This window comes from Balaenoptera physalus, assembly GCF_965194825.1.
Source record: "Balaenoptera physalus genome assembly, chromosome: 14".
Lineage (NCBI taxonomy): Eukaryota > Metazoa > Chordata > Mammalia > Artiodactyla > Balaenopteridae > Balaenoptera > Balaenoptera physalus.
In genome coordinates this window covers 45,033,973-45,055,360 of record NC_138893.1, presented here as the reverse complement: position 1 = coordinate 45,055,360, position 21,388 = coordinate 45,033,973, and the positions used below count along the sequence as shown (strand labels likewise).

General features: G+C 41.7%; 1 protein-coding gene across 7 annotated transcripts in view; it reads right to left on the bottom strand.

Annotated features, from left to right (window-relative positions):
- Window positions 1-21,388, bottom strand: part of SORCS1 (sortilin related VPS10 domain containing receptor 1) — a 556,698-nt gene that overhangs the window by 364,274 nt on the left and 171,036 nt on the right. For all 7 annotated transcript variants that reach the window (XM_082425095.1, XM_082425099.1, XM_082425096.1 and 4 more), the window contains exon 2: window positions 6,836-6,903. In XM_082425095.1, the coding sequence (XP_082281221.1) occupies window positions 6,836-6,903 (68 nt within the window). The remainder of the gene's footprint in view (window positions 1-6,835; window positions 6,904-21,388) is intronic.

Sequence of the window (21,388 nt, the reverse complement as noted above, 5' to 3'; positions counted from 1 at the left end):
CTACAAACTGTAAATGCTGGAGAGGGTGTGGAGAAAAGGGAACCCTCTTGCACTGTTGGTGGGAATGTAAGTTAATACAGCCACTATGGAGAACAGTATGGAGGTTCGTTAAAAAACTAAAAATAAAACTACCATACGACCCAGTAATCCCACTACTGGGCATATACCCTGAGAAAACCAAAAAGAGTCATGTACCACAATGTTCATTGCAGCTCTATTTACAATAGCCAGGACATGGAAGCAACCTAAGTGTCTATCAACAGATGAATGGATAAAGAAGATGTGGCACATATATACATTGCAATACTACTCAGCCATAAAAATAAATGAAATTGAGTTATTTGTAGTGAGGTGGATGGACCTAGAGACTGTCATACAGAGTGAAGTAAGTCAGAAAGAGAAAAACAAATACTGTATGCTAACACATATATATGGAATCTAAAAAAAAAAAAAAAGGTTCTGAAGAACCTAGTGACAGGACAGGAATAAAGACACAGACGTAGAGAATGGACTTGAGGACACGGGGAGGGGGAAGGGTAAGCTGAGACGAAGTGAGAGAGTGGCATGGACATATATACACTACCAAATGTAAAATATATAGCTAGTGGGAAGCAGCCACATAGCACAGGGAGATCAGCTCGGTGCTTTGTGACCACCCAGAGGGGTGGGATAGGGAGGGTTGGAGGGAGATGCAAGAGGGAGGAGATATGGGGATATATGTATATGTATAGCTGATTCACCTTGTTATAAAGCAGAAACTAACACAACAATGTAAAGCAATTATACTCCAATAAAGATGTTAAAAAAAAAAAAAAGAAAATACCCAGTGCTATTGAAATCATTGGGAAATGTACAGTCTGTTATTGCTTGTGGGTATATGAATTATCCTAACCATCTTGGAAAGTAATCTCAGGTATCTTTTAACATTATAAACGTATTTGGTTTTGATACAGCAATATCCCCTTTAGGACTCTAGAGTACTTTACAAAGAGAAAATTACCAAAAATGTAACAACATGTTTACAAACATGTTTATTGAAGCACTATATGTAATAGCAAATATTGTAGAAATTAGATAATGATCCAATAAAAAGGTCAGGGATATGTAGTGTAGCTTGGAGTTAATAGAACACACTCAGGATCCATCTCTGACACTTACTGACTACATGAACATCGGGCACTTTAATTTTTAAGCCTTAATGTTTCTAAGCCTCACTTCTCTCATATGTAAACCTGGGATACTAGCAGTGCCTATTTTATAGGGTTGTTATGAGGATAAGAAGCACTGAAAACACTTCCTGGCTCAAAAGAAGCACTACATAATTTAATTAAGCATGCAGTTGTTAAATTCAGTATACAACATCCATACTATTTGATGCTTATAAACCTGACCCATTTTTCTTAGTGTATTCATCAGGACAGACACCCATAACTCATTGTTAAGTGAAAATAACAAGCTGTCAGAGTCCTATGAACAGTTTCTCCTACTTTCTCAAACAAACAAAAAAGTGGTCCACATACGTATATATGTGTTGGTATTTTTGAGTTGGGTCATAACGATATGGACAGAATCACACAAAACTCTCAGCATCACTGACCTCAGGGAAGCTGGATCAGTGTGGGCAGTAAAAGACTACTAACATTTTTTGTTTGCCTCTGCATTGTTTGGTTCATTATAATGAACATACTTTTTTTTTTTTGATTTTTTGAAAATAATAAGATTTAATCAAATGAATTTATAAGTCCAGGACCCACAAGCAGCTCTGCATGACACAAATATGGGGATGGGGGTGGGAGATACAAAGCTCAAAGGAATCCAGAATCCAAAGCACCCCCTGATCCTGCTGGGGAGCTTGGCTCTCTCCTGGGGGCGACTGGGAAGGCACTAAACATCTGCAAACACAGGGATGAAAATGAATAGCATCACTGGATCTGTGTAACACAAAGAGCCCTCCTGCAGGGAAATTTCACACTCTAGCTTTATTCTTTTTCTTTTTTAGGGTGACTATCCCCCTTCTCTATTCTTGTATTTGTGGCTGACTGAAAGCTGAATTGTGTAGCACAACATCCTTCAAAGCTGAGACTAATAATCTATCCAAGACGCTCTATGCTTTTCCCCTGGATGAGGAGTAGAAAGGGAGAGGCTTCCAGCTAATGGCAATCACCCACAGGGTTGGCAGAAAGTCACCGTCTTCAGGTCAGCTTCTGTCAGCCTGAACCCCTTGAGCTCTCCAGAAAGTACTGGCTGAAGCCAACCACACACAGATGCTGCTTCAAGGCACTCTACAGCCATTCTCTCCACAAAGACTCTACTGGGAAGCTTCTCTTGGTAATCGCTGTGTGTAACACCCAAGAAGAAGCAAAGTGACTCCCGTGACAAGGAAACAGGGCTGGCTCCCAGCGCAGAATCCAGTGGCCTAACCCATTCTCTCCACTTTAACTATATGCTCCTTCATCCCACAAAAGCAGGTATTGCAGCTTGAGAAGTACGTAATTGTGGAGATGTGTTCGGAGGCTTGTGTTTCATGTGGATCAGAAAATAGGATACTTGGGAGTTTGAGAAGTCAGCCAGGCCAGGCAAGCTCTACGACAGACACACTGCAGGTTGTGTGTCCCTTTAAGAGAGTACACCTTCAGTCCTTCCAGAATTGCCTAGGGCTTCCTCACCAGCTAAGCCTCTCTCAGCAGAATGCTGATTACCCTGGCACAGAGGGAAAAAAGGTTAATATATTTCTTCTCAGAGATACTGTATCTAGATTTTGACATTTTATTTATCTCAACCTTTAGGCTTATCTTGCTTCAGTATGGTAAAATCACCAGCTCTACCAAATCTCACAGCTTAATCCACTGGAAAGTAGAGAAGATGTTGAGGTGTAGTTAATTGTTCTGTGTCAGATCATCCCCCTTTCCTCTCAGTTTCACCCCCTGAGTGAACGACAACACAAAACAAAACAAAATCAACAACCTGCTCCAGGATTAAGGTGTAATCAATGGCAAGGCCAACCGGGAGCCAAAGCTCATTAATTTGGTATAGTGGCATCTCGCTCTGTCAGCCAGGCTTTGTGGATTCAGTGAGGTTGAAAGCCCTAGAACATCACTGCAAGGTCAGCTGCTTCTTGGCCTCTCTCCTATTCTAAGACCCCAGGGACATTTGCCACTTGCCCCCTTTGGACTCTTCAGCTGGTAAAAGTTGTAAAGAATATGGGCTCAATCAAAAAGCGCATGTATCTATTTGTTGGACAAGAAGCCATTTCCCTGTTGCCCAGTATTTTTCTAGAATAGGACAAATGCTGCTCGAAATGTCATAGCACTTTGAAAACCCTATTTTTAATATGCATATATGTATGTAACAATCATATACATACACATACATACATGTATACATATATATATGATTAAAATGTTGTTTACTTATGTACAGCAAGATCCCCCAGAAGACAGATGGGACTCTGGATGATCAATAAGCAGTGAAATGACTGAAGTTTATAACTAGCATGCCTGTAAGTGTGTGGGCTATTACTGACAAATTGTGTGACCTTGGCACACTGTAAAAATGTATTGGGAGGATGCAATAATGCACGTCAAGCACTGACACATCGGGAGTGCTCGATCAAAGCTAATTTTTGTTACTGTTGTCATGATTTTCATGAGCAACAGCATTACTGCCGTTACCATGAAACCAGCAAGGTGTTGGGTTTAAGGACATAAAGTCTAGTTGAGAAGAGAGAATATACACATGAGCAAAGCAAAGAAGCAACACATATCTTTATTATAACACTTAACAGTTGTATGACAGTGTGTCTATTTAGATTTAACATCTCCTGGGATCTGGCAGCTCTGGGTGCTGCGTAAGCGTCTTATTCAATACAATTACATAAGGCAGGTTACAGGCAAGTACAGTTCTCTCTCATTTTAACTGTCCAAAGATCTTTGTCTCTCTAAACAATGAAGTCCTGGAAGGCAGAACCTACATGCTATGGATTTATGTACTCACCCAACTTTCCTTCCCTAGATAAGAACAATATAAGGCCTAGAGGAGTTAATCAATTCATCTTTGTTGAATAAATGAGTGAGAAAGAGAGTTATATGTTAGTGACCATGCAGTAGAGACAAAATTGTAGTATTCACTGGTCTATTCAAAACCAGATACTTACTGAGCATTATCTATATGCTAAGCCCTGCATTCAGTGCTGAGTGCCCTGAGTATCTCTAAACCCTGGCCTGTGCCCCTAAGAAGCCCCCGACGGTTGGCATAGGCAGGTTTTCTGAGAAGACTGTACAAGCTGGTACAGGAGAAAATGAGTCAACACTTAGCAGTCTACTCTCCTTCAAGATGACGTGGAACCATAAGGACCTTTCTTCCTGGTCCCCATCCTTGACCCATCCAGGCCTGTCCCTCTCCACCTCTACATTAACACCCCCAAAACGTTCCCTAAAGACCAAATATGGGCACCATGAGACACTCAAAATATGCAGCCCTGGAAAGCAATTGTGAAGTATTCTAAATATTCCCTTTTCTCCTTTCCTCTTTTCTAAATTGTCTTTTCAGGCATGTACTCTTCCATCAAAGTATTAAAACGGGTAGTTGGAATAACATAGAACACCCCCAGGAATCATTTGCCACATATGACATGTAGAACATGTCGCGACTATTGTGGGTATGTTAGAAAAGCAAATATAAATGGGTATATACACACACACATATTACTTGTACATATGTGTATATTATGTGTATATACGTGTGTGTGTATATGTATACATATGTATATATCTTCCAGTGAAATTGATTCTAAGATGGAAAAGTCAGCAGGTCATTCTTGCCACATTTTCCCAGGCTTAAGCCCATGGAGTTTGCTCCCTCAGAAGGGAGGTCTGGTACTACTGGAACGTGATGCCGTTTTTATTTCACTAAGCCCCTCCCTTAAGATAAGAAAAGAATATTCTTCCTAGACTGAGGCATCAGTAATAGTGCCCCATCAGAGAGAAAGAAGCACGCTGAGCGTGAGCTTCAGCAACCCAGGACAAGCTGTTCCTCACATCCCTCCAATATGCCCTTCCCAGGACTACTCAGGTGGGGAGTCACGGCTGCTCTGCCTCTGTCCCACTGAGACAAAACTGCACGTCTTTTAATTTTCTAATATGCCGACAACACTTTACATGGCAGATGCACTACACAGTAAAAGCTGGCTTTTACTTTCATTTATGCACATACATTAGAGAAATTTTCCAAGGAAGCATAAGCTTACTCAGAGATGCTGACGAATAGGTACTGAATTTAAACAATACAGCAGGAGTCAGGCCCTTAATGTATTAAAGAACTGTACTTTTTAAGGCTCCTACCAAACTTCCCACACTTGAAATCAGTTACATAAATTTCCTTGGGACAGAAACTCTGCATAATTGACCTCCTACTTGGGGAAAGAGCTCAATAATTGAAATGCCTGACAACAAACAAAAGAACAGAATCTAGCCTTTTCTTTGGTCTACTAGGGTTCTCCTAAAGCACAGGACAATTTATTTGGGGCTTCTTGTACACAGTGTCAAGCCTAATGGAAAATAGACATCAGGTGAAAATGAAATTTAATGAACAATCTTCTTGTGAGGCCTGGTAGATTCCTTTGGGGTGTCTATCCAATCCATGAGCCTCCTCTTGTATGACCACTGCAATCCCCAATAAGAAGCAGGCCCTGAAACCAAATTGCTTCCATGTAAATCAACTTTCCCTCCCAAGCCACTGCTGACTGCACCAGGGGGGACACCTGACACAAACAGGGTGACTGCAGTCTTTCTCCCTAGACCTCAGCACTGACACTGAAAGCCAAGAGGCAGCCTCTCCCGGTCATGTGAACTGACAGGTAATGGAACCCCCCGCTGATCTTATGTGGTCGACACTCACTAGCTTTGGTCTGCCCACAGACCACTCCCACCTTTCTGTATAACGACTCTCACTTAGTCTGTGTGTGTGTGCGTGTACGTGTGTGCATACCATCTCCAGAGTCTGTCTCCATCCTCTCCCAGGTCAGGGATCATCATGTGATCCAGGCCTGACCAATTGGAGGAGGTGCTCTCCTGGACCTCAGGGACTGGTTCGGGCACGGGCCCATGACACAGGCTGGTGGAGAAGAGCCAATCGGGAGTGGGATAAATCAATATTTTTTTAAGAAACAAAACGGAACAACAGAATGTATAGTTTCCAAGGAAAAAGGAGGAGAGAATAACTGCCTGGGCATTTGAGGACCTTCTTTTGTGCTAAATCCAATAAGTTAGTCTGCCCTTGAAGAATTTGTTCATTCATTTGAAAAAGTACTAATTGCCCACTCTGTATGTGTGATGCAGTAGTGTGAATCCCAGAAATAAAGGCAAGCGTATAAGTGTGTGTGTGCCCCTTTGTGCTGCAGAACCACGGAAGGGAAGCTGTGAAAGAATGTTGCCCTGGTAGCCTGCCTGGGTTCTGTAGACCTAGAGGTTACATTGATCCCCTCTGCAAAGATATCCTTATTCTTTCGTTTCTGCCCCCATAAGCTCACAGATCAGTGAGAACTATGGGAACCAAAACACATAAAGACAACCTAATAAGCAGTTTAGCAAAAGGATCTGTGACCAAAAGAAGAGGTCTATAAAAAGGAAGGGTCCAGCCTTCCTGGAAATGAACCCCAACCCATGGCTAAGGGAAACGAAGAGCAAACATGTGAACTTGTTGCTCTTTTCAACCTCACTCAGAGGAAAGAGTACAAGGAAGCAGAAACCTTCCCACCAGGAAGCGGGGGTGGGGGTGAGCAGCCAGCCGAGGACATCATGTTTAAGTAACACAGTAATTATTAGCTCAGCTTCCCTACCTCCAAAGCGAGCTCTCCGTGATGCTCCCCAGGTTATAGTCATAGAGCTTTGTCAAAATGAGAATCACCTGAAGGCAAAAGAAGAAATCTCGGTTAGTTTCAAACAATGACAATCTCATAGAACTGAAATGGCCCAAGGGAGGGCTTAGAATTCCTTTAATGGGCACTTCACATAATTGAATGAGTTGTGCCAGCATCCGCTTACACAGACTGGGGAAGGGTTTGCCTGTGCCTTCCCTTAAACAGCTCAAGCCTGATGCCCTCCCTAACCTTCTCCCTCTCACCCGGCAGCAAGACCTACCTGCCCATCCAGGCATTTCCTATCCTGGTGGGCTTAACACTTTCAGGAAAGCTAGCAGAGCTGTCAGATACGTGTCCTGCAAGGCAGCCACTGAGCAGACGGCTGGGAGAGAGGAAGGTCAGTGACACAGGTCCCAGCCCTCCTCGCTGTACCAGACGGGCAGGTAACTCAGCCTCTCTGAACCTCAACATGCTATCTCTCAAAAAGGGTGGGGCTTCCCTGGTGGTGCAGTGGTTGAGAATCTGCCTGCCGATGCAGGGGACACGGGTTCGAGCCCTGGTCTGGGAAAGATCCCGCATGCCGCGGAGCAACTAGGCCCATGAGCCACAACTACTGAGCCTGCGCGTCTGGAGCCTGTGCTCCGCAACAAGAGAGGCCGCGATAGTGAGAGGCCTGCGCACCGCGATGAAGAGTGGCCCCCGCTTGCCGCAACTGGAGAAAGCCCTCGCACAGAAACGAAGACCCAACACAGCCAAAAATAAATAAATAAAATAAATAATAATTTTTAAAAAAGGGTGGCTGTGAGGGGTTAAATTAGGTCATAAATGCAAATTATGCTTCAATTAGCATGGGGTTCTTAAATGCTAGTTCCTTCTCTTTCTTCTCCTCTGTGGGTTTGGCTTTATTTCTTCTGATCTCGCAATTTCTGGGAAAGCCACTGGACTGAAGCAATAAGCACTAGGCAGCAGCATTTGAACAGGCACAGAGCTCTGTCTTATGGGTCCTGAAGCTTACAGAATTTAGGGAGCCCTTCATAAGAAACAAGATATAAAATTATGAGTTCCAATCTCCACACCCTGGGAAGGGGGCTATGCAATTAAGGGACTTTGAAACTTAAGCTTCATTCACTTCTCGGCAAACCTTCCCTGATTTTAACTTGTTGCTCTTTTCAACCTCACTCAGAGGAAGCCAAACTATTTGGCTCATTCTTTTAGAATTCAACACCTATGAACCATTTACTAGGAGCCCAGGATTTTGCCTGATGCCAAAAGGGAACATACATACAGATGAGGCCTGGTGGTCTGGGATCCGCTGAAACTCATGACCTGGCTCCGCCGCGTTAAGTGAAGCACAGGAGTGCCACTTGGGAAGATACAACAGAGCAGTGTATTTCTAACCATGGATGGTCTCAGCCCTTATTTGCTCTCTTTACATAATGAAAAGAACCTAATAGCTCTGCTTTGTTTTCTGTTCAGGGTCATATTTCTCTCCTCATACTCGTAACCTAGAACATTTGGCCCAGTCCTGCTGTTTCCAACTCAGCAGAAAAATGTTGACATCAATTTCCTGGATCTTCTCTGAAGGCCAAGGGATCAGTTCTAGCCACAGTGAGCACAGAACAGTCTAACCTTGAATTCCAAGGCAGCAAGATGCCAGGAAGTGCTGAATCCTTCCAAGTTCTACTCTGCTAGCACAGGGCTTGCTTTATGGAAGGCACAGCTTCGATGAGCACATTCTGATCACTTCTTTCACAGCAAGCAAACTGGAACCCCATGACCTTAGGTTTGCTCCAAGTTCAAGGGAATGAAGGACCACGGTCACCCCAAGACAGGCAGAAATCCGAGGACCTGTGCTCTAAGGCTACCCATCTCCTTAACCGCCGCACAGGCCTCCTTCAAGGACCTGTTCAAAACTTACTTCTTTAGCAAAACGTAAGCATGTGTGAGGCTCTGGGCACCCCATGGGCCCGTCAGATGGCAGGCCTGCGGTGGGGGCATATGCTTAACAGATCCGTGTGCCAATAAAGTCGCTTGAAGTGCTAAATTTCAATCACCGCCATCCCAGGAATGCTGATCAGCGGCAGCGGGGTGGCTGTTTGTTTGAAGACACAGAGTGATGTCGCTGCTCTACCTCGATATGATTTTGCCGAATAGGCCTATAAATCCCCCGCCAAGAAAACGGGTGTGTGGGCATAAAGCACTTCTAGGTAGTTGCTCTCCTGATACAAGACGGCAGTAAACTAAATAATGAAGTTCAGCGAGTCACAAACTGCCTTTCCCATCCATCTGACGAGGGAATTCACTGGAGCCCCAAAGAACGAAACTTTTTAACCCAGCATGTAATGGTGTGGAACCCCTCACACACACACAGAAAGTGTTTAAGCAATTCACAGGCAGGAGGGCAGGGAGGTAAAAATCCACTCCCTGACTCTTCTTGCTGGGCTGGTAAAACGAAAATGCCAGTGATACGCTCAGGCAGTTTGTCAATACTGCACCAGATGAGGTGTCATTTATGGCATTTCAAAGCATATCTGCTTGAATCAATCTAATCTTTCTGTTTTCAGAAAGAGGGCAAGAAAGGAGGGAGAACTGCTGACCTTTAGTTATGTTTTCAATCGATTATTTGAAATCTCTTTTCCCCTCTTTTTTTTCCCTTTCCTGTCTATGTGCACTATTTACCACCTTACTCCTGGATGGTGACATGTCATTATATTAGATCGGATTTGTTGTTGTTTGTTTGTTTTTCTGCTCTGGTTAATTAGCAATATTGTTTTACAGAATTAGCATATGTTAAAGGACCACAGCCAAAACTACCACCATTAGATGAGAAAAACAGGTAAACGCAATTGTCTGCCTAGTCTGGCTTGACTGTCTACCATTTTTGTGTATTTTTCAAACAAACAAACAAAAAAATCACTGGAACTTATTGATCAAGTGAAATGTTATAAGTACTTAAAAAATATATAAATCGTCATTTACTTTTATTCATTTGGTAAACAATTTTCACGTATAGATTTAATTCCAAGTCCAAGTGTACAGCATTTAATTGTACATCCAATCAATGAGAACAAGGCTGTTTTGATAAACACATTCGCACAAAATGGAATATCTGTGAACATCTTGTTTTCTTCCTATATCTTGTTCTCATGATATAGTACCAAAATATCCCTGATTCAAAACAATAAGTGGTGACCATATGGTAATACCTTTTTTAGGTTCCTCTTTAAATCTTAGGATACTTTCTTTAAATAGCTATAATCTAAATATCTATGACTAGACAACCTCTACCTACACTGTGTCAGTACCTCAGTGCCCACTTATTTCTGGGACTTCCCACAGTGCCATGTCTAAGGATCCCCCAACCAGTCTAGGAGCTGCTGTCACCACAAGTCATCAGTCCTGTTCTTTTGCTGGGGCTCCTTCCTGCCATACCCACTGCTCATAAAGCTTCTGGGGGGGGGGTGCGGGGGAGAGGAGGAACTTCATTTTCTCCATACTTATAAAGAGGAAGCTGCTGAAGCCTATCCACCAAGCTGCTGTTTTCAAATCACTCATTCCTTGGAGGATGAGAAGGCACCAGAAACTGTGCCAGGCTCTGTGCAGGGATAAATGAGGGTCTTCAAGGGAATGAAGCTTCCTTTGTGGCTTCCTCCCCAGCAATGAGCTCAACAAACTATTACCTCTTTTTCCAGAGTCTCCCAAAGCTCCCACTGAATAATTCCACCAATTATTCCAGCCTCTCTCTGGAATTCCACCAATTCCAGCCTCTCACTCGCCCTTAATACAGGTATTAAGAAACCATCACATAAAGAAAATGTAGTATTCCTAATGCCATTTGCAACATGGATGCAACATGGATGGCCTAGAGATTATCATACTAAGTGAAGTAAGTCAGAAAGACAAATACCCTATGATATCACTTATAACCGGAATCTAAAATATGACACAAATGAACTTATCTATGAAACAGAAACAGACTCACAGACATAGAGAACAGACTTGTGGCTGCCAAGGGGGAGGCAGGGGTGAGGAGAGATGCATTGGGAGTTTAGGAGTAGTAGGTGAAAACTATTATATATAGAAGGGATAAATAAGGTCCTACTGCATAGCACAGGGAACTACATTCAATATCCTGTGATAAACCATAAGGGTCAAAAGAGTATCAAAAAGAAATACAGTATGTGTGTGTGTATATGTATATATATATATATATATATATATATATATATATATATATATATATAACTGAATCACTTTGCTGTACAGTAGAAATTAACACATTGTAAATCAATTATCCTTCAATAAAATAAATTTTTCAAAAAGGAAAATGTAGTATAGTAGTCCACACAATGGAATATTATTCAGCCATAAAAAAAGGAAATCCTGCCATTTGTGCCAACACAGATGAACCTGGAGGGCATTTTGTTGGCGAAATAAGCCAGATAAAGAAATATAAATACTGTATCATTTATATGCAGAATCTAAAACAAACAAAAAATGATCCCATAGAAACAGAATAGAATGGTGGTGGTTAGGAGCTGCAAGGAGGGGGGAAATGAGATGTAGGTCAAAGGGCACAAACCTTCAGTTATAAGTTCTGAGGATCTACTGTATGGCATGGTGACTATAGTTAATAGTACAGTATTATATATTCAAAACTTTCTGAGAGTAGATCTTAAGCATTCTCACCAAAGAAGAGAGAGAGAGACAGATCTTGATCTTAGCAATCATTACACAATGTATATTTATATCCAAGCATCTCGTTGTGCACTCTAAATACATTCAATTGGATTTGCCAAGTATTCCTCAACAAAGTTGGGGGAAGAAAATCACAATGGACCCTGGGAAAGGAAGATGCCAATTCACTCCTCCCCTCTGCTAACCCCAACTTCTTTCTGCTCTCAGTTACACAGCAAAAGCATAGAGACAGAGACACTAGTACAGCTGTCCTTAGTATCCACGGGGGATTGGTTCCAGGATCCCCTGTGGATACCAAAATCCATGGATGCTCAAGTCCCTTATACAAAATGGCAGAGTATTTGTATATAAACTATGAACATCCTCTCACATACTTTAAATCATCTCTAAATTACTTACAATACCTAACACAATGTAAGTGCTATGTAAATAGGCATCACCACGTGGCAAATTCAAGATTTGTTTTTTGTAAAATTCTAGATGTTTTTCCAAATATTTTTGATCAGTGGATGATTGAATTCAGGGATGCAGAACCTATGGCTACGGAGGGGAGACTGTACATGGATGACTAACAGTCATTTTAGTGTAAAATATCAAAAACCAGTAAAAATGAGTATCAAAATGACAGGGCAAGCCTTATATCCGGGTCTGGATTAGAATGAATGAACACAGCAGGCAGCAGGCTAAGTTAACATTTCAGAAGTCTCCATTATGCCAAGTATTGAGACAGGTTACACCTTAGAATGTGACAGCAGGTGGTTTTTTTAACATAAAAATATAATTTAGAAATGAAACTCCAAACATTTAAGGAACACCTAAAACACCTTCCTAGAAACCTGATTCTACACAGTATACCTTTAAAAATGTCTCTAAATTGATTACTAGACTGCAACAAACCAAAATTTACTCTATCCTTCCCAAGTAGTACCACAGGAATCCTCCATTTATTTTCCTAAGGAAAGAACATAGTGTTTTCATCCTTTGCTAACTTAAAGCATGCACCCCAGAGGAAGGAGGATGGAAGGTGGGGTGGGGAGTCAATGCAGTTCCCCTTCCTTCATCCCCTAAGAAGGAATGTGCATATTCTCCCTGGAGTGGCCTCTCCTAATTACTTTGCTTATGAGTAGCAACCTGGTTGGTAGCAGCGGACTAATGAGAATCTTTTCTGAAGGAGGAGCTTGCAGAGCAAGCTTCCTATTCTTCTTAAACTATGAATTCCGGGTAGCTCTGGGAGAACTAGTGGACATTCAGGGAGATCTGAGTTCCAATGGGACATCTGGCCTGGCCACTGGCCTTCAACTCATCTCTCCTTCATCTCAGGGAAATCTTAGAAAAGTAGGACATGTCTCCTCATTTTTCAATTATTAACGATTTTCATTCTTTTTTTTCTCACTCTGTGTCCAAATGTGGAGGTAGAATCTAATCTCAGGGGAAACAAAAGTGTGGCCCTGGGCTTCTTGACAGTGAGCACTTTGGCTACAAGATCCTAAAGTCTTTTCATTCCTAAGGGTCTATAGCTCCAAATTCTGAATAATGAAGAGGGTGACACGGGTCCCAGTCTATAAAACGACATTTTCTTTCGTAATGCTCTCAGTCATTAGCGATTCAGGGGGAGCATGGGCAGGTGGTTCCATCCTTGTAAAGCCCGGGGTGGCTCCACAGAACTCAGTCCTGCCAACGCTCATAGCCCCTCTCTCCTGAAGTGGGCCATGGTCAAGCTTGCATGAGCATTAGCATAACCACACGGAAGATGTTAGGTTCAGGGGCTGCAGCTGGCTACCCACATCCTTCCCCCACCAGCTTCCTGAAGGCCCTGGTGTCCCCTCACTCCCCAGTCTTGAGTGTCCCCTCTCCGCTCACTGCACCAGCTTGCCAGAGACATTAGGTGGGATGTTTTTAAAGACGTGGATGGAAGTGAATATGGAGACAGAGAATAATAAGGGCCCTGAAGAGATGTGGTACAATCTTTCATGGGGATCAAAGAGTTGGATAAGATAGAAGAGGGGTATTCAATAGCCAGAAAGTTGTTTTGTTTTTGGTTGTTTTCTTTGCACTCCAGTTTTAGGGAAAAGAAGAAAACTCACAACAGTGGTTTCCCTATAATACGCATGTTCCAGATTGTGTCTTTGGTTCAGAAAGCCTTTATTCAACTTTCCAACTTAAACAGAGGTTCTCATTCTCTTAAGGAGCCATGAATTCTTTAAGAATCTGATCTAATAAAAGTTATGAGCATAAAACAATGAATATAATGTTAATGATTTCACTGATCTCCTGAATCCTACGGGGGTCATGAATCCAAGGATAAGAACCTTCTGTAATTCCCAGAAAACGGGAGCTTTGTTAAGAAGAAAGAACTTTCAGCTCTAAAATTCCACACATTTAATTCAATAAACATTTATTATGCCTTCTTAAGAAGCAGGAATAAAAAATATGTGCTATCAGGACACAAAGGGAGAATGAGACTCAGTACCAGTTCCTGGAAACTCACAGTCTAGTGGAGAGGCAGAGCTGTACAAAGATGGTTACAAAATAAGGAAGAAAAAGGTAGGTAGCAGGAGAAAAGTGTTTATATCTTTTAGACAGCAAGAAAGAAAAATATCCTCAGCAAGAGCTTCTTACAAAAGGAGGCATTCGAGATAAATCCCGAAGGATGTGTGTGACTCTGATGGACTTGAGAGGCTACAGAGATGATCCTCTAAGGGAAGGCAGCATGAGGACAGGCATCCAGAGATGTGAACGCTCACAGGGCAGCAAAGAGAGCAAGTTCCCAGATCGAGCTCAAGCTTAGATTATGGGCAGTGCTGTAGTACAAACTAGTCGAGGCACCCCCATTACGTTAGCCCTTATTCAGCCCTTATTCTTTCCACCCATTCAACCGGTCTCCTACAGATGTTTTTTCCTCCTCTCTTTCTTGCTTAATTGAACTCTGAAAATGACTGCCCCCTAGTTAAAGTTGTACTATGCACCTGATGTTTACTTCTCCAAGACAATACTCCCTAACATTCCTTTCCTTTGTGAGCATACTTCATTCCAGAAAGAAGGTCACGGAACGATAACCTCGAGGACTACTGGAACCTGTTCCGGAACCACCTGACGCCAGCCCTAATGATCTCAACGTCTCCAGGAGAAAAGAGGAATGCAAGACAACATCAGCCCTGATCCTTATCTAGAGCCCTATTTTCCACCCTGAAACTATAAGACCCCTTCTTATTTCCCAGGAAGAGGGGCACAGTCTTGAGGGCGTTAGCCTGCTGTGGCCCCCTTTGCCTGGCAAAGCAATAGAGCTACTCTCTTCTGCTCCTCCAAAGCTGTCTCTGCGTTTCTGTTTGTCACCGGTGAACAGAGGCTGGGTTTTCGGCAACAGCAGGAACACACAAATATCAGAATAGAGAGATACATTTGGCTCTACTATGAAGGGCCTTAATATTAGGATGGCAGTGTGCTTTGCTGAAAAGAACAAAGGCTTTGCAATCAGCAGGAGACCAGATTTTGACTCTCGGTTTAGCCACCATATCTGTTAGTATGTCTTTAGCATGAGAAACGGAGTATTAAAAATGACTCAAACAGTAACAGATGTGTTATCTCATTTAACAAGAGGTCCAGAGTTGATGGGGTTCCACGACTAAGTTAGCCTAACAATGTCATCAAGGACCCAAGGGATACACATACATCCTTTCTGACAATGTCAACACAGGGTGCTACCTGCCCTCGTGTTTGCAAGGAGGCTGTGACACTTCTTTGCAGCATGTGCAGACGCAGCTACTTCCAGCAAAGAAAAAAAAGAGCCTCTAGTGTATACATATGCTTTTGTTTTGTTTTAAATTAGAAAGGAAATCCTTTCCCAAAAGCCCTACCGACAAAATCTCTGCAGTTTCAATGACCAGGATTCAGCCACATGCCCTCATAGCATGTGCAATAAAAACTGAGAAAACGAGGTGGGCTCTGCCAGCAAAGAAAAAGTGGGGAGTGGCCACTACAGTTAGTAGTATCTGCCACTGCTTCACCTTGAATAAAGCACTTAAATACGGAATTGACTTCTCTTATTTAAATAAATAAATAAATATCAGTAAAATGAGAAGATAATGTTATCTTTTTTTTTTTAATCTTGTAGAGTTTTGGGAAGCAAACACAGTAGGAAGTGGGAAAACTCTCTGCAAATGTTAAAATACTGTGCAAATGTAAGCAGTTGTTATTATTAATAACATCTAGCATTTCGTGGATACCTACTTTGTATGCCAGACAAATTTCATTATTAAGGGCATTTCAAGTACTTACATGATTTTTTTTTTTCCCCTGATGAGAAAATCAAAGCTAAGGTACTTAAAGTACTCAGCTAGTAAGTGGGGGACAAGTTTAACTCTCATTAGATACAGACTCTTATTCACTGTGCTTAACTCTCCGCATGGTATACTGCTTAATATGGGTATGATTGTTCCTAGAGGCAAGGCACAACCACTGAAGGATCCTCACTTTACATTCAGTTCAATGGTACTGAAGTCCTGTTACCTATCAGACAAGGTACTGATCACAGACTCATCCCTTGTTCTGCCTTCTTCCAGAAATTCCTGGAATATTTTTTCCTTATAATGGACAAACTTGAGTTTTACCTTTTTACTGACCTCAGATCAATGACATTTTTAATTTTTTTTTTTTTTTTTAAATTGTTGAACCCTGGTGAAATCCTTTTTTGAGGAGTTGATCCTTCTACTTAACTCACAACAGAATTTGGCTGTCCCGGGATTAGGGGTTCCTGACAATGAATGTGCACACATTTAACTGCAAATTTCAACAGACTGTTTTATTATATCAACATTTTCAGGAGACTTACGTGAATGTATAATTGTGCTCCATTTGAGTTATCAAAGGGCAGAGAAATCAATAATTGCTAAACTAGATTAAGAAGCTCCAGAGGGAAGCTGAAAGGTTGATATGATGCAGGCACACACTCACAACCACACGTGAACTTGAAGCCATCAGACGGAAGTAATGCAGCACATACAAACACAAGTTGAAACGAAAAACCAGTAGAAAGAGAGGGATGAATTTGGGGTACAGGGCCAGCTAGAAAGCAGTTAGTAGATTTTTGCCTCTGGAAAGTCCTTAATCCCCAAATGACCTTCATGTTTTGTAGAAGCCCGCACATAATTTAATGTAATGTTTATTCATATGATATCCTCTGCATGACACTGAAATGGTGTGAGTAAAACAGCCACTGGACGCCCTCCACCCCGGGGAACTTAAAAGACAAGACAGTCAACAGAGATGGAGACACAAACAGGGCATGTAGATAACCTAATCAACACTAGACACAGGGCAAATTGCAGCATATAGAAGAGCCTTTAGGGAAGTGGAACGTTTTTTCGTAAAATTTGCTATGCCCTTCCTCTGAGTCTGTTTCCCTGTAGAGGTCATTTGCAGCTAATATATAAGGCTGGCCCAGGAGCTGTGGGACACTGTCCCAGGAGTTTGCACATGAGGAAAACTGTAGCTCTCACTGGAAGCAACGCACATCTCTTGCCACCTGTCTGCTGAAAGTCAAGTTCTTTCTTCTTAGTAACAAGTAAAGAAATGCTTTAAATGAAAAGCTATTATGCTCTAACCCTAGAGTCAAGTCATTATATTTAGCAAGCAAATCCAAGCTTGTCACACCCACCAGACCTAAGCTGCTTTTGGATGCAAATCTTGAATATAGAACCTTTCATCATCAACTTGCTCTTCAATTCCCCAAGGTGAGGGATGCTACCAACTCAGAAAAAAATAAAAAGTACTCTCTCCAAAATCTATTTCTCTTACAATGCCAAGCCAAACAGACTGACTGATGACACTTTATTCCTATATTTTTTCTTTCCTTCTCCTCCTCCTCTTCTTTTTTGAATAATAAAAAAGAGGATAATTTTCCAAACATAGATCCATATCTAGTGGATAATGTTGACCATTTCATACGCTTCTTCCTTTAATTAAATTACTCTGCCCTAAATTATACTCCATTTCAATCTTCTGTGTTACAGCAGAGGAAGTAGGGAGATGCTAAACTAAATGATATATTTTTTTCTAGAAAAGAGCAAGATATCGGCACCAATGTCATCCCAGAAGAGTATCAAGATAAAATGATTGCACAAAATATGAGGAAAATGCATATTCAAGACAAAACCTTGCTATATAGGGAAACAGAAAATATTAAAACAATAGTAAAATAGAAATATTAAAAAGAACTGGAGATCCAAAGCCAAAGCTTCAAGACATGAAAGCAAGTGAGGCTAGAGCATGGGGGGGAGAGAGGCTAGCAGCTCAGTGGGTGGTCTGGAGTGCTACAGTACAAGCAACCTATTGGAAATGTCCTCTGCAAGTCCATCATTTCATAATTAAAGAAACAAACTCTACACCACGTTCTCCTCATTCCCCTCCTAGTGCTTCAAAGGGAATGGACATGATATCCCAACCATCCTCCTTTGAGGTAGTCCCTATTCAAATTAGGTCACCTGGTACTTACTGAAAGAAACACAAATAATGCAGAGAATTGTTAATTCAGAGCTGCAAAACAATAAAAAAAAATATTTCTTGCAATATCTTCTCTCTGGAAATCTAGAAAACAAAACAGAGGAAACCTTCCATATGCTGAAGTAAAAGGGGTACAAAACTGAGTTTGGTAGGAGGGAGAGAGAGGGGATGTGAATAATGGAGAAATTCCCTTCCTTTCAACTTCTTTGAGGCACTGATCTGAGAAATAGATCTGCAAGCTCTCAAATCACTGTCTGAAGTATAGACGCTATCTAAATATTAAGACTCTTCCTATGCAAGAGCCCACACACAACGTGAACGTACCATTAAACAGCAAACAGCATGTTAATGATGAGGGGCCCTTCTGTTCATATGTTTCCTTATATTTAGCTTCGAAAGAAAGAAATGAAGCAAGACTTTCCCTTTCCACTTCTCCATCTTGGGCTTTATGCAGTTGTTCATGGGTCTAAAGAGGTTAAGTCAATTTTTAAAAAATATTAGTTTTCAAGGTTAACAGAACACACACAAAGCTAATAAATAAAGATATGCATATTATGGTGATCCAAGCATCAGAACATGAACCTCAGTAAGACACTAGAATAAAATATGAAAAGAATGTAAGCTTTCTATTTTTTTTCATTTTCTCTTCTCATTACCAACCAGTGCAACTAACAAAAGCAACAAGAATAACACACTGAAACACTAGAGATAGTTCAAATAAGCTAAGTTCAAATATTTTCCTTTACTCTGGGAAAGTCTTAATGTGGACCAGAAAGAAGAGAAATAAATAAATGATAACCACTGACATCTCTAGGAGCAGATCTTTTATTAATATTTGCCTTGTCTGAGTGCTAAAGTGTGGTGAGACACAATTTGCCTAAAAGGAAATTCAAAGCTTAAAAACAGCTGGCTTAAAAGTGAAATTCAAATAACATCTTGAAATCCCAAGTCAAATATAATAATAAATAATAAAGGTTTGTGTTGGAGGAAAAACCCTATAGAAGTTAAGTGATTTTTATATGTTCCTTGTCATTTAGTCATGGAACCAAAATGCTTCTACATGATTCTAATTCTAATCCTCTACAATTGCATCTAGATGGATGGTGGGTGGTTATAAAAAAAAATTAGCATTTTGCCACTCTTTGAAAGGAAACTTAGGACAAAATTGGAAGGGACTGGAAAGATTATCTAACTTCAACCACCTCATTTGACAAATGGTGTAGGTTACACTTTTAGAAGAATCAGTTTTTGAATAAGGAGCTTTGAGAGTAAAGAACAATCTTAACAAACCATATGTTGATTTGGGGTATGAAGCAGGAGTTCCCAGGTACAGGAGGAAGGACTGGATTGGGCCAGTTTTGAGCCCGGAGAGTTAAAGAGGTAACAGAAGTTGGTAGGACCAGGCATAGACCCAAGTCTTGTGAGAATGAAAGCCATACAATTTGCGGGCCTCACATTAAGAAAAATAATACAAAATTATTAATAAAATGAGATGTAACAGTCAAAATTTATTAGAATGACAAATTAGATCACAACGAATTACCAGTGCCTTAAAGATTTGCGTACTTTTCTTCTGAGACACCTTTAGGCAGTTTGGCAGAAATGAGGAAATAGAAATGTTTTCTGATTGCAACCTAGCTTCCCCTGTCCACCTGGGACAATCTACAACTCCCCAAAACTCTTAGCACTCACAGAAGCCCATGCCCACGAAGGCTCTGAATCTTTTTTTTTTTTTTTTTTTTTTTTTTAATTATTTATTTATTTATTTATTTTTATTTTTGGCTGTGTTGGGTCTTCGTTTCTGTGTGAGGGCTTTCTCTAGTTGCGGCAAGCGGGGGCCACTCTTCATCGCGGTGCGCGGGCCTCTCACTGTCGCGGCCTCTTTTGTTGCGGAGCACAGGCTCCAGACGCGCAGGCTCAGTAGTTGTGGCTCACGGGCGTAGTTGCTCCGCGGCATGTGGGATCTTCCCAGACCAGGGCTCGAACCCGTGTCCCCTGCATTGGCAGGCAGATTCTCAACCACTGCGCCACCAGGGAAGCCCAAGGCTCTGAATCTTAAGCTTCATTAACTTCACTGTAAATCCACAGTGAAGTAGGATTCCACATTAGATGCTCATTAAAACTTTTCAGTGGAGCTATCCATTTCAGCAGTCTTGGGCTATGAATCAGGAGACACAGACTTAAGTCTGAGCTCTGCTGCTAACACACTGTGACACTGAGGAAGCCAACGTACCTCTTTGGGCTTCAGTTTCCTCCATGGTTATGCTACACGCTTGTAAGATCTCTTCCCATTATAATATCATTCAACGCCCAATACCTTGATCTTCAATGTCACCAGGCTTAGTAAGTGCTATTGCCATTGCTTGAGCTCTGAGTCTTCCTTGATGCCATTCCTCTCTTTTCTCCCCAAACCGAATCAATCACTAAGTCCTATAAACCTCTCCCATCTAACCTCACATCAACCTGGTCTGGCCTAGTGCAATGCCTCTGACATCTCTGCCACCATCTCATCTTGCTTCCCTCAAGCCACCCTCTGTGCTGCTACCATTATAATCTTTCTAAAAATAGCAATCTGGGGCTTCCCTGGTGGTGCAGCGGTTAAGAATCCGCCTGCCAATGCAGGGGACACGGGTTCGAGCCCTGGTCTGGGAAGATCCCACGTGCCACGGAGCAACTAGTCCCGTGAGCCACAACTACTGAGCCTGCGCGTCTGGAGCCTGTGCTCCGCAACAAGAGAGGCCGCAACAGTGAGAGGCCCGCGCACCGCGATGAAGAGTGGCCCCCGCTCGCCGCAACTGGAGAAAGCCCTCGCACAGAAACGAAGACCCAACACAGCCAAAAATAAATAAATAAATTTATTTTTTAAAAAAAGGCAATCTGGTCATCTTTTCCACTCTTTAAAGCCTTTCTGTGGCCTCCCACTGAACTTAAAGTTTAAATTTCGTATGACCTACAAGGTCAAGTATGATATGGCTCCTACATTCATATTCAGATCAATGTCATACCAATGCCCCCGTGAACTCAGACACAGTGTTCTCCTGCTGACCTAAAGAACTTCAATATCTGTTGATGGTGTGACTGACTGACTGTAGTTATATTGGTGATGGACTTTTCCAGGCATAAACAGCATGTTCCAGTTACATGAGCAATTATTGTAGCAAGCATCTGGAACACAGTGGGCTCAAAAAACCTGAGTAATTGCAACACAAGAGCACTGCCACTTAATGAAATTCCAATTTTAAGAATGACATTCCAAACACTTTGGATTTCCTCTTAGAAGTCCTGGCTGATTAAAGGATTAAACCTACAGATAATTCAATGCTGTGTATCTCTTTT